The sequence below is a fragment of the Gymnoscopelus braueri genome (assembly GCF_963280865.1).
Source record: "Gymnoscopelus braueri genome assembly, chromosome: 19".
NCBI lineage: Eukaryota > Metazoa > Chordata > Actinopteri > Myctophiformes > Myctophidae > Gymnoscopelus > Gymnoscopelus braueri.
Genome location: NC_137621.1, coordinates 28,333,582 through 28,348,532, shown reverse-complemented (window position 1 = coordinate 28,348,532; position 14,951 = coordinate 28,333,582). Strand labels below are relative to the sequence as shown.

The 14,951-nt window shown below is 41.5% G+C and overlaps 1 protein-coding gene across 1 annotated transcript; it reads left to right on the top strand.

Annotated features, from left to right (window-relative positions):
• The first annotated feature begins 8,716 nt into the window (after positions 1–8,716).
• LOC308074573 (serine/threonine-protein kinase PAK 2) lies at positions 8,717–13,172 on the top strand. The gene is made up of 5 exons (XM_080414070.1): positions 8,717–8,848; positions 9,054–9,153; positions 9,648–9,844; positions 11,445–11,582; positions 12,094–13,172. Exons 1-5 carry the CDS (start codon positions 8,762–8,764, stop codon positions 12,178–12,180), a joined length of 609 nt encoding a protein of 202 aa, XP_080270196.1. The 5' UTR covers positions 8,717–8,761; the 3' UTR covers positions 12,181–13,172.
• The last annotated feature ends 1,779 nt before the right edge of the window (positions 13,173–14,951 follow it).

Here is a 14,951-nt window from a genome sequence, read left to right as displayed (position 1 = left end):
GCGCATGGAAAATTATGTTTTCACCACAAAGAAGACATTACACGTGACCTCATGGAGAGACATGTGGACAATAATGGACAATAATGTGAAAATGTAGTACTATGCTGTATTTCCAAATGTATGCCTGGTGTTTAGAAGTGACCGGGGCCTGACCCAAGGGGGGCCCATGGCTGACCTGGGTCATAAAACCACACGGAAGGGTTCTGCTTCCCCTCCCGGTGACTCAGAGTCAGCAAATCCCACAGCAGATAAGGATTTAGCATAGTAATGACATTTGACCACACTTCAAAGACATTTTAGGGTATATAGATCCCACACGAACAACACTCTTTGCTCAAAGCCGCCAAGGGATGAACCACCCCCTGGCTCTCCCATCACCAACCAACCAGCCTTCCTAGGGCTCTTCAACACGGAACCACCAAGGAGGAGGTCGAGGTCCAGGCCACTGCAACCCGCAGCCGCGGCAAGAGCAGAGACTGATCAGAAGGCCTCCGCTCCACTCATCTCCATCGCACACGCACCCGAGCCGTGAAATGCGCCCTTCTCCAAGAGGACATCACCGCGGTCAACTCGGCGACCCGGCCTCCGCCACCGTCGACGCCAACTCAGTATTGCCTTTGCACTGAGATTCCCGAACTCTGAGACCACTCGCTAGAACCAGTGCCAAGTTGGGCTTTAAAGCGCGCCTGTGTACCTTTCTCCCGAAATCCAGAGTCTCCGGACTCAGGCCCCTATCCAGGGTCTAAAGGTGTGTTGAACCATTTTGATTTGTGCATTAATCTTAAGGCGACGTTACTGTGTTTACAAGAGAATATCTGTTATAGTTGAGCATAGCTCAGAAGGTTTTACAATAATGCATCCCCAATGCGATTCCTTCTTTTACTCTCTGTGACTTTTTCTCTCTCCTGTTTTCTTATCTCCCCACATTAACTCCATACACAACATAAGTTTCTGTTTCCCAAGCGTTGCTTTATAAATACTTGTAACGGTGAAGTCTGAATAAACCCAATTTTATTGTAACAAGGAAAGTAATGATGTGTGGTGTCTTTTGTCCGACCAGTTAAAATGTATCTCTCTCTGATTAAACAGACATTTATATAAACCTGTCCAAGAACTCACGTTACATTACAGTGACGTAAGATTCAATAATAATAATATATATATATATACCTATATGTATGTATTATTATATTGTAATTGATTCATAAATTATATTTATATGGTTTATGAGCTAATTACGTCCTGTGTTCATATGCTGCGATCTCATCCAGTATCATGATCATTACAGAACCACAGTACAATACACAGAATCAACCAATAACAAATATGAACTAAAAGCCACAGGGAGGAGGCCGGGGAGGTGGAGGGAATTTGAAAACCTACAGCTGTACAACCGGCACTGACAGCCACACACATAGAATGAACAGAGAACAGAGGCTGCTTAAATGAACCGCCTGAGATGCACTGTGGGTATGAGGGCGTGAGTGAGTTAGCTTGTAGCAAATGAGAATGACAAGGGGTTGAACGTATGCCTTAAAGGAGTACAACTGAATAAGCTTGTTAGCGAATGGGGGGGTACAGGGAGTATGAATGTATATAAACATTCTGCCTTCCGTGTCTACATGAACTAACGTTTACACTGAATTTAATTTAGACACTTCAGCTCAGAAATAACCAGACCGTTACCTGATATAGAAGGAATACACTACATTTCAGACAGACGGTACTGTCTAATTCCTTCTATATGATGGCAGCCATGCGAACCCTTTAGGCAAGTCCCGCTCACCCGAGCGGTGTCCCGCTCACCCGAACGGTGACCTGATATAGAAGGAATACACTATATTTCTAGTGACGACCAATACCTTGGTCAATGCCTACCACGTGAGGTACCCTGGTCAATGCCTACCACGTGAGTATACGTGAGACCAAAACACGACCAATACCTTGGGTTAACTGTGTCTACCACCACGTGAGGTATTCGTGAACCAGACACGACCGATACCTTGGGTTAACTGTGTCTACCAACCTAAACCACTGAGAATATGAAGACCAACTATACTATGAAGTTACCATAACATCATAATACCACACTATAGCGTACGCGAGACCATAACACGACAAAGCTATAGTGTTTTACCTGACCCCCAACCTGCGCTCTGGCAGGAGCACATACTTAACATGACATCAATTATGCAACTCCTGATTAATTTCATAATTGATCATACATTTACACTCATAGCTTTTTGAGCTGCGAGAATTTCACCCGTATTTAACGGATATAACGTTCATAAGTAGCAGATGACCAACGACCCATGGCTTTCAGTGTGAATGATGGAACCAAAGATGATGCTGAGTTGCAGCACCGATCCGAAAGGAGTGAACAACTTGGGTCCACATCTGAAGGCATCCTGCTTCCTGGCAGCGAACCAAGCCTTGACGTGGCCCTCCCAACATCCGAACAAGGTTCATCTCCCCCAGAATTTAACCGCCGTTGAAGGTAGCGAGACATAGAAGAGAACGGACAAAAGCGGTATCAGTTCTTACAATAATTGATATTCCATTAGAATAAAGCGGTATCAGTTCTTACAATAATTGATATTCCATAAGAATAATTAATCTGATTTAGAGTGCTTAAGAGGAATTGAAACATGTGACTGAAAGAGAAGACAGGAATGGAAATGTCATGCAAGGGGTTAAAGCTTTCAGTGCAAGAAGGTATTCCCCACATCTAAGAAACCCATAAGATACTGATAGAAACTGCTTCCAAATAATATCTACATTAGTTAAGATTCTTTCCTCCGCTTAGTAATTACATAACTTCTCGCAGCTAGCTGCGTTCATCGACACATGAGCCGAGTGATCCAAAGCTACTTTTGAGTCAAATCATGCATTAACTTTTCACAACATTTCACTATCACAATCCCAACATAGAATGGAGCGATTTAAACACCCATGTAATAAGTTCAATATAAAGCGACCATCCCAGAATACTTAAATGTCCGAGATCATTAAACGATCCATACCATTTGACATACGCCTGGATTTTATGGACGCCGTTCCTTTAGAACATCAGTGTGAGTGGGTTACACAGATCAAGCAGTGAGCAACAGACATGGCTTTCAGTAAGCTTGAACCAGAATAAATTTAGATTTGATTAATGATGACCTGCCTCTCATGACTTCGGCAGAAGTAGATCCAGTTATACCACCAAGGTGATCTTGAGAACTGCTCGGCAATGACCATATCGCTGCAGTAGTTATGAAGACCGGCAGCAACCCACAACCTGAACCTTCCCAGCATCCATGATGGACAGAAGTTCATGCCATCGTCAGAATTGGATCACCATAATGGGCAGTTGCTCAAGAAACATAAAACAGAATCAGAATAAGTTTAAGCAATGAATGAATATGCCTTTACAAAGACATGTTTAAGCTAAAAGTGAAGGTAACATGCAAGTTAGCTCATCAAACGATGAATCCAATCCATAATGCTGATAGGAATTGAAGCAGCAGAGAATCAGATTAACCTTTGTATGCCCTCTAAATGGCACCCCCTAGAGATAATTACAGTTAAACAAAATCACCCCATTCACAAGCTTCAATCCACAATGAATACAATAGCTACCCTTATCTGCTCTTCTTCCAAACTACTTCCATTAACCCTTCTTACATATACTACAATCCTTACCTCACATTACCTGTTAAGCTTTTGACTTGAATAGCAGTACGGTGTCAATGCTACATAATGCTATACAACAGCCCCTTTTAGTAGTAGAATCAGTAGCTCGCACTTTAGAACTAACGGAAACCCAACCTGAACCTTCCCGGCATCCGTGATGGAAAGATGGTCATGCCATCAAAAGCCTTGGATCACCATAATAGCAGTCAATCATGAAACGAAAACAGAAGCAGTGTGAATTCAAGCAATGAATATCCCTTTACAATGACATGGTTAGCTAAAAGAGAAGTAACGTGCAAATTAGCTTCAGTGCACTAATGAATCTACCTGCATCTGAGAATCAGATTAACCTTTGTTTGCCCTCTAAATGGCACCCCCTGGAGGACAACCCACTACAATTGAAGCAATCACCCCATTTCACGAGACTTCAAATCCACCATGAAGTAATTATCTATTTAAGCCTCTGCAAACTAATCCACCCATATTATAGTTACCTGAACTTGAGCGTTGATTAAGTGAATAGAACAGGAATGCAGAAATAACAGCTTCACTGAGTGGATTAAATTAACTTGAATATCCCATGATAGTTGTGTACCTATTTAACATGACAGTTACACTGCCATAATGCCTGCACATGACCAGTTAAAAAGAAAACACCCTTGCCCTTTCACCTTATTCTCACACAGTAGCATTGAACTGATCCCCATGATATGACTGTCAGTTGCATAGACTACAGTACCCAAGATGCATTGCTGTATTGTATGAGACTTCCTGATTACTCCCAAGGAATAGTCACATGACACCACCACGCCGTGTTGCCAGATTGTAAGAGAAACAAGCACCAAGTCTATAAAACAAGTCGCAAAACAAATGTTTAGAATATTAAACATTTTTTGCACTATGATTACATATGAATCTGGGGTTCCTTCACATGAACGCTGTTCAGTAATCATATTTGCTGTGACTTACAGAACACAATCCCAAAGTCGCTTATAATAAGCAGACATGGCAACACTGATTTGATACACATGCTGTGTTTTCCTATCCTGGCTTGAGTACATGTCTGAATTTGACTTGTCTTAAATTATGCCCCGTTGCACACAGATTGTCTACGACAGCCTTAAGTATAAACATATTATAAAAGCATTTGAGCAAGCAGTAGCAATACAACTGTTGGAAGCTCTGCTTGAAGCTTCAGAGCCAACTAGATGGCACTGCACCAGTGTGGGTATTCCCAGAGTCAAGAGTGCCTCAGCAGAACAGCATTAGAACTTAGAAGCAGTACTTATTTTGGAATTATTATTTTTTTGGCCCAAATAGCTCCATTACTTCTATACCTTAAGTAAACAATAATAATAATCTAAAATAGCCAAGTTTCATTACCTGATGAGGTAAAGGGGAGTAGCCTACATGGGAAGCAAGCCTGCTGTGTTAACTGTGCAGTGTTGAACAAACAATCAAAGCTTTTACATGGCAACAAACATGCTATGTTAGCTTTAAGCTACAAACAATTCAATTTTTCCACATGGGAAGCAAACATGCTAACTGTGCAGTGCTGTATAACAAACAAGATTCTACATGCAGCAGCATGCTATGTTCGCTTTAAGATACAAACAATTCCAGCTTTCCACATGGTAAAAGGGAGTAGCCTACGACCAAGCTTCTACTGTACATGGGCAGCAAGCATGCTGTATTAGCTTTGAGCTATGAGCACAGTAGTGTTAGCAGCAATAATAGAAGAAGCATTGGCTGCTGTAGCAGTGTTAAAAGTCAGCATCATTAGCAAATCATCTCATATAGCACCAAAATATCGTAGAGCAGCACACAAACCGTAGATAAGTAGCAGATGACAGCTCGCAGCAGCTAGCAAAATGCATTAGTTCAGCAACCAAGAAATTTGAAAATTTGAAAACCTACAGCTGTACAACCGGCACTGACAGCCACACACATAGAATGAACAGAGAACAGAGGCTGCTTAAATGAACCGCCTGAGATGCACTGTGGGTATGAGGGCGTGAGTGAGTTAGCTTGTAGCAAATGAGAATGACAAGGGGTTGAACGTATGCCTTAAAGGAGTACAACTGAATAAGCTTGTTAGCGAATGGGGGGGTACAGGGAGTATGAATGTATATAAACATTCTGCCTTCCGTGTCTACATGAACTAACGTTTACACTGAATACGTTCAGATTTCAAATATAAAGTGCTTACCACCGAGCCACAGATGTTACAAGGCGATGCGGACCGCGATGAGTACCCGTATCTCCCGTATTGTTCAATAAAAAGCATTTTAATCCCATCGCCGGCCATTTTCTTTTTTCTTTTTTTTTTCTTTTGTAATGTATCAGAGTGCAATACACCTCCCAACCATTAGTGTCACATGGTTGAAAGTATCGGAGACAATTTGGAGAAAATGGCCGGCGATGGGATTAAAATGCTTTTTATTGAACAATACGGGAGATACGGGTACTCATCGCGGTCCGCATCGCCTTGTAACATCCGTGGCTCGGTGGTAAGCACTTTATATTTGAAATCTGAACGTTTATGTTTATGTGAGAGATGGCAATGTGAAAAAATCGAACACAACTTTAGACCAGGGGGACTCGGCACCATGACGCTTGTATACAAGCGTCATGTGAACCATGGCTACACCCGTCCATGCCAAAGTTGTCTTTTCAACAGCATATGCAAAGACAGTCAAGGGGTGATTTTTCTTTGCAACTGGCTACAATAAAAGGGATGTTTATAGGCTATTTGTTTCTGTAGTCTACAACATCTTTTGCATGGACCGTATGAGAAGCCTGGTGACGCACTTACTGCCTTTAAATTTCCCGTGATTGGCGAACCGACAGTCACTGACTAGGCTATAACTGCGCGCAACATTATGGAATATAATCTATGCTATATTATATAGATATTCAATATGTATCCTACTATCCTTATATTTCAATGGTAATCAGCACCATCTGTGGGCTTCTCTTGCTAATGTTTACTGAGTCGACTCACACGACTTCATGCTGTTGCTGCGCAGTGCCAACTGCCAACGCAGTTTCAAGGCCTTAAGACTCTCGTAGATATGAAGGTAAAAGTCAACATGATTTACTCGATACATCTACAATAGTCTTGATCTAAGGCTACAGATCAACAATAGTGTTGTGATGTATATTTAACGATGTATTTCTTTTCAATACATGCATAGAACGCACTTACCTTAAGAGCTTAAGAGTTCAGTTGAGAGCTTTCCCTCCAACGTGTTGAATGTTGACATCCGGTCAAGGTTAGTCTCGCGTTAGTACTATTGCCTCCCTGCGGAAAATCTCATTTCCACCTGAAATAAATGACAAATGAGATGCGGTGCGGGGGGGCCGCCAGCAGGGGGGGGCCCCGACTAGGCTGATACAAATATTTTTACAGCAAAAAAAAAAGAAAAAAGTTGATTTATATTGGTCAAATAGAACCGAATTAGACCCGAATTAGACCGAATTAGACCCGAAATTTTGTGCATGTTCCCGCGGGGAGGCCCTGCGATTCTGCGTTACGCCACTGGTTTACCAGGCTATGGGTGATGTACACAACCATCGTCTGGCAGGACAGTGAGGCTTATTGGACCTTTACCCTGCCTGACATGGATGCTTTGATGCCAGCAAACACACATAAACTACAGATTTAACCTGTCTGATAGCAACACTGGTAAATAAATGGTTGTACCGATTCTGCAGCTAAGCCTTACCATGATTCCCATGAGCACCTTCAAAGTCCAATTCCAATTCATAACACATGTGTTATCAGTTAGATACTATACCTATGTTGCAATTATTTATTTTGGGACCGCAATGGAATTAAGTCTTTTGACTTTTTGTGCTATTCGGATAACTCTACTGTACTATTCACCTCTGTGAATTGTATCATGAATTTTTCAAATAAATCAAATCAAGAATGAAGTCAACTAATCAGTGCTGAAGTCTTCCCCGTAAAACCCTTTAAGCTTGCGTGGTTGAAGCTCTGAATATGCCCAGAGTAGCTAATCCTGTTTAGGGACTGATGTACATCGGTATCATAATGAAACCTCATTTTGCTCAAGGTCTTAAAGAAAAATACCATGGCTTTTTCTTTTTCTGATTTTTTTTTATATTGATGTTATTTTATCATCAAAATCATAGTTATTTTTGCCAATTATTTGGAGGCCACCGGTGGGCCCCAACCCACATGTTGAGATCCACGGTTCTCCATGTGTGGTCCAGGGGGAACCCCTGTAGATACGTAACTACCTACTTCCATTCGTGCCATCAATAATGGAAGCAGGAGGAGGTAGCTATTATTATCTGGATCTTGTGATCATGTCTCTATGTCTATGTTTATGTCTTGTGTATGTTTACTGTGTTTTGGAGTTTCTTATTAGTGTCTGCTGTAACATAAAGTGCCCAGATTGGGACATGATAAACTTGAACTTGAACTTGTCCTAACTAACCTGTCCTATTTGCCCAGTCTCATGTCCGGTCTGTCAGCCATGGACACGAAGGCTAGCGGTCGGCTAGGGATCCTGACCATCACCTACTACCTGTGGACCACATTCATAGCTGTCATTGTGGGTATAGTGCTGGTGCTACTCATTCACCCAGGCACGGGAACCGAGAAGGAAGGTCACCATGGAGGATCAGGGCCTGTCATGACCTCTGCCGATGCTCTTTTAGATCTAATCAGGTACAGATTGTGTCTCTCTCTCTCTCTCTCTCTCTCTCTCTCTCTCTCTCTCTCTCACACGCAGGCACTCAGGCACGCACACACGCACGTACGCACGCACGCACGCACACGCACACGCACACGCACACACACACACACACACACACACACACACACACACACTCCACATGCTCCATCGAACGATTTTCAACACGAGACTCCATAATGCGACAACGTATCAGGCTTAAATGGCCGTCAACTATTGCCTTGCATCATGTGTGTGTGTGTGTGTGTGTGTGTGTGTGTGTGTGTGTGTGTGTGTGTGTGTGTGTGTGTGTGTGTGTGTGTGTGTGTGTGTGTGTGTGTGTGTGTAGTTTCCTGGTAGGAGATGAGCTGTTTGTGGTGATGGAGTATCTGGCTGGCGGTTCGCTAACAGACGTGGTGACAGAGACCTGCATGGACGAGGCTCAGATCGCTGCTGTCTGCAGAGAGGTACGTAGAGACCGGGAGAGGAATGCAGAAAAGAGAGTGGAGGAGCAGGGAGGAGATAAAAGGAAGAGAGAGTTGGGGTATTAGGGAAAGGAATGGAGGAGGGAGGTTGAAGAGGAGGGTGACTTGGTATAGTAGAGGTCATCATAGAGGTCAGACTGCATTGGACAGCACAAACATTTTAGTTTATGTCTCTCTCTCTCTCCAGTGTATCCAGGCTCTTGAGTTCCTCCATGCAAACCAGGTCATCCACAGAGATATTAAGAGCGACAACGTACTGCTGGGAATGGATGGATCAGTCAAACTCAGTAAGGGAACACACACACACACACACACACACACACACACACACACACACACACACACACACACACACACACACACACAGATGTGTACAAAGTCAAACATACATACAGTCTGTTAGCATTTACTTGAGTTTGACTCGGTTGCACAGATAAATATTGTGAAAATTGGCAATTTGGTACTAAAAGGTCTTAAAAGTCCTTAAATTGTCACTTTAGAAATGTGCAGATACCCTGTATACACTTATACTGTATGTTGATTTGTTTACTGTTGAGTGAGAAAACAATGACAACGACCCACAGGTTGAGAACCACTGTGTTAGCACACAAGACATTCTTCTTTATACAGTGCTTAACTGAACGTTAAGAAAAGGATATTTATTGCGTTGAACTTCCCATAACAATTCAACTAAAAGGGTACCTCTGTACAACACTGATTAAACTGACCCCCCGCCCCCTCTATCTCTCTCTCTGTCTCTTTTCCTCTCTCTCCCCTCCAGCCGATTTTGGCTTCTGTGCCCAGATTACCCCAGAGCAGAGCAAACGCAGCACCATGGTGGGGACTCCATATTGGATGGCCCCTGAGGTGGTGACCAGGAAGGCCTATGGGCCTAAAGTGGACATCTGGTCCCTGGGCATAATGGCAATAGAGATGGTGGAGGGCGAGCCCCCGTACCTCAACGAGAACCCTCTCAGGGTGAGTGTGTTGGCGGGCACTTAAATACTGTAATTATAATCATACATTTGTTTAATTCTGTAAACAAGGCCGACCGTCTAAAAGCCTGGCCTTTAAACACTGTGATTCTCCTTACACCCAACTGGAAATTGGCCAAAGGGTGGTGCTAGAGGAAAAACCATGGGGTTTTTCAAATAGTTAGGGTTCATCTTCCATGGCTCTGAATGTGCTTAGCAAGTTTCATGGCAATGAATCTACCCATTTGATTTTGGGATAACTTGTGCGCAGGTGCAACGTTTGGCCTATGGGTGGTGCTAGATGAAAGGATTTGGGATCACCTAAATCAGTAGGGTGAATCCTTGCTGAACACATTAAGTTTCATGACAATCTGCCCATTAGATTTTGCGATGATATGAGTGCAACTGGATATTTTGGCCTATGGGTGGCACCATGGCAATCCAACCAGTAGTTTTCAAGATAATGGTGAACAGACCGTCTAATCAACCTAGCAATCCTTAGAGTCCCACCGTTACTGGTCCTAAAAATCCTAAATATTATAGACCTTTTATGTAGAAAGTCTGATAGTTTGTCATTTCCCTGGACAGCGGTTATAAACAGGAAGTTCACAATGGTTGGAATGTTCAGGACGGTATTGTTATTGTTTACAGGATGAAGCTGTCTGTAATATATGAATGAGTCCATATTCTAATATTTGAACAGAATTTTCATAAAAATGTACATGAACAGTTCCACTTTTTACAACTGTCTTTGCTTCACTGCTGGAACATAATGCTGTGTATTCATACCATCACAGATTTTCAAGATTCAACCTCTTTTATTCAACCTCTTTTGTTGGCTCTCTTCTTAGCAGACAATACATTTAGCGACAACAAGAAATTTGTGACACACAAACGTGTTGTAATTTGTAGGTTTGTGTAAGGTCTAAAACGTTTGAGAAAGAATCATCTACATACAGTACACTCTATCATTGACGAGAGAAGTGGAGAATTGGGCGCTTCTACTGTGACTACTGTATGTATGGATGAATGCAAATTAAAATATTGACAGTACATATGTTGTACATTGTCATGTGGAAACCAGGAAATGGAAAAAAGAGCCTGTGTTCCAATGGACGTAATATAGTTAGTTACTATTTTGTCACAAGGCAGCTCTTCTTAATACTTTTCATTGGTTAAATATTTATAAACTCCACAGACCGATTTCACCTCTTAAAATCTCTATACTTAAAAAAACAGAGTTGTAACTGTACTTGGTATGCTCTTGTTTCACTCCACACCAAATCTCACAATCTCAAAAAGCTCATAACCTGTCTGCTATTTTTAGCAAATGTTCCATTCGGAATAGCGATGCTTGGGTTCAAGTGGTTAATCACTTTACATGTTTTATTTTAAATAGCTAAAATAGCAGATCTTCAAGCTCACAAGGCGTTGTGGGCTTGTAGATCTGCTACTTTTACTACTTTACTTTTTTAATATGGAGATACAAGGTTTCTGTATGACTGCAACGATAAAGATAGTTATATCATCGCATCTTACCTTGCTCTGTTTGTCTTACCATTCTGTAAAAATGTGTTGAGTTACCATGTGCTGTTGCCATACAGGCTCTGTATCTGATTGCCACCAATGGGACTCCTGAGCTGCAGAGTCCAGAGAAGCTGTCCCCTGTCTTCAGGTCCTTTCTGTCTCGCTGTCTGGAGATGGACGTGGAGAAACGAGGAAGTGGCAAAGAGCTGCTGCAGGTAAGCAGTGGTGGAAGAAGTTCTCGCATGTTTTACTTAAGTAAAAGTATCAATACTGCTATGTAGAAATACTCTCTTACAAGTAAAAGTCTGTAATTCAAAATGTTTTTGAGCAAGTACAAAAGTATTGTTATCAAAATGTACTTAAAGTACCAAAAGCAGAAAGTGCTCATTATGCAGAATGTCCCATTTCACAACTTTTCAAATGTATAAAGATCTTTTGAGAATAGCAGATCTTCAAGCTCACAATGCGTCGCAATGCAATGGCCGATATGTATATAGGGCTGAAGTAGTTAATGTATGTTTTGTAATAATTATCAAAATCTACAAAGTAACTAGTAACTAAAGTTTTCAAAGAATTGTAGTGGAGCATGAGCAAGTATGATATTTGCCTCTCGGATGTAGTGGAGTAGAAGTAAAAGTACAGAAAATTGGAAATATGGCTATTTTCCACTGTGTCGTTAACTTCGTTATCTAATGTGAACTTTCTCTTTTCTGCGTGTCCCTGCAGCACCCATTCCTGAAAATGGCCAAGCCCTTGTCCAGCCTCACACCCTTAATCTTGGCAGCCAAGGAGGCAATGAGGAGCAACCGCTAAGCAGCAATGCCAGTGGATACTGTGCTAACTCTCATCCTCTACTGGTCTATTTATGATAATCAGGGCAGGAATCTAACCGTTTTTTTTTTTTCTCCAACATTTTTGTTCACCAGCCACTTTGACTATTTTACCGACGAGGAGAACCTTCAAATAAAGATTGCCTCCTGCGTGCCAAAGTGGCTGATGGAGGAGACCTACAGTACTGTAACACCAGCCGGTGTTAATTTTCTACCCCGATGACATCCCTTAACTTAGCAACTTTGAATGGTTCTCATGTCTGATAATAAGTTTGTGTCTCTGATTGCTGATAATTTTGCTAATCTTCAAATGACTTTGCACAATCTCCAGGGTTTCTCGACTGATACTAGATTTAGTTTTAGATTTGGTGGCCATGTGCCTTTTTAGCCTGTGTGCCTTTTGTGCCGTGTTCCATAGACTCATGCAGCGAACCCCTCTACTCCACATTTTATCAGCATGTTCTACAATACCGAGGCAGGGATGTGAGGATTATTTTAGTTTTTTCCAGTTTCCCATTCATTTGTTAAGTGTCCCTTCTTCTTACCTGCATATTTGTGTTAGTGATTAACCAAGAGTTGATGCACAAAAACGCACCATTTTTATCTCAAACCAACACAGACTTCATTCATTCCTTCTCTCAAACACACATGAATGGTGTACGGAAACAAATTTGAACACAATGGTTGTTGTCATGTGAGAACTGTCGCTCAGTTCTAGCTGACTGCCAGTGTTGGAGAATATGCATTTTTCATATGTTGTATTTTGTTGTTTCCTCTACATGCCATGCCTTGATGTTGGTTGATATTGTTTTTAAAATTTTTATACAGAACTGGAGGACTTTTCTTTTTTGCATTGTTTTGTATGTTATGTACTTTCATTGGCTGATGTCCAGTCTTCATCTGAAAAGTTCTCCAGCTTTTTTTAAAAGTTTTCTATCATTGTGTTATATTTACAACTAATATGAAAAATGGCCATAATATGAACCAGATTCTTTTTACGGGGCCTGTATTCTTCTGTTTCCGCCACTTTTCGCAGTTCTGGGTGAACCGTGCTGTCGCTTTTTACGAAACTCGGCCATATGGTAGATGGTCATGAAAAACTATCAAGAAATAAATCTCACAATCTTTCGTCAAAAGGTGGCGCTATAGCACTCAATTGAAAATGCCAACTTTGAACAGGTACAACTCATGCCCTGTTTGACCTACAGCCATAAAACTTCAATACACACATGCGTCTACTCATGATGAACAACTTTAACCCTCTGACTTTTGACCTCTGACCTTTAGATCTCCCACCATTTTGAATTATATGAAAAGCAGCTAAAATCTATCTCCTCCTGGGATTTTTGAGCAATCTGCACGAAACGTTTTACACATGAACTTTGGACCTATGCCGACAAACCTGTGCAAAATATTTTCCATAAGTGAAAAAATTAAGCTTTAATGAGCCAATGAATATTGCAGTTTTATGACAATTATTCATCTGCCCCTAACACATACATGCAGACTCACATTTCTTTGAAACTTTGCGTTAATGTTGAGGGTCATTCCAAATATTACTGAAACCAATCTTACTACAATTGGTCAAAGGGGGGCGCTATAGCGATTTTTTGAAAGTGCAAACTTTAAACAGGCAAAAGTCATGCCTCGTTTGGCCGACAGCCATTAAACCTGCTTACACATGTGCCTTGACTCATGAGGAACACATGTATCACGTTGACCAGTAAGCTCCGCCCTTAGATTGTCCGCAATTTTGAGCAGTTTGAAAAACACTTAAACCCAGGATTTTTCAGCTATTTGCGTGAAACTGTATCATCTGTGTGATCTCCTTTTTCACAGGTTCTTGTCTGTTGCTCCAATGGCTTCTCCCTTAAACGTGTGCCTCGCGACCGCAAGGTTGCCGGTTCAAGCCTCACTTGATGCAGACTCATTTAAGTTGAATTGCAAAAAACATGACTGTATCAATGAATACATGTGCAAACGGTAAAGATAACATGAAATGCTTATTTGAGAGTATGTTTTTTCAATGTATGACGTACTTCATTGTGAAAATAGCTGATCTACAATCTCACAACTTTTCAGATAGCAACGTTTTGTGAGCTTGTAGATCGGCTGCTTTCACTGGTTTCGGTTTCGAGGAGACATACAATTTCTCTATTGGTAAATGGTTTGTGAACGAGTGATCTTATTGTTAGTGTTAGTGTGAATTCTTTTTTCACTGGTTCTGGTCTGTTGGTCCAATGGTGTCTCGCTTCAGCATCAGCCTCTGGATCCAAGGTCGCCAGTTCAAGCCTCAACTCTTGCTGGCTACTTCTAAATTGTATCGCACAAAACATGACTGTATCAATTAATGCATGCGCAACTGTTAAAGGTAACATGAAATGCTTCTTGGAGAGAGTATTTTTTGCAATATATGACAAAATTGTGAAAATAGCCGATCTACAATCTCACAACTTTTCAGATAGCAACGTGTTTCTGAGCTTGTAGATCGGCTGCTGTGTTATCTCTTTTTTCACAGGTCTTGTCTGTTGGTCCAATGGCTTCTCCCTTAAGTGAGTACCTCATGACTGCAAGGTTGCCAGTTCAAGCCTCACTTGATGCAGACTCATTTAAGTTGAATTGCAAAAAACATGAATGTATCAATGAATACATGTGCAAAGGGTAAAGATAACATGAAATGCTTATTTGAGAGGGTATGTTTTTGCAATGTATGACATACTTCATTCTGAAAATAGCCGATCTACAATCTCAAAA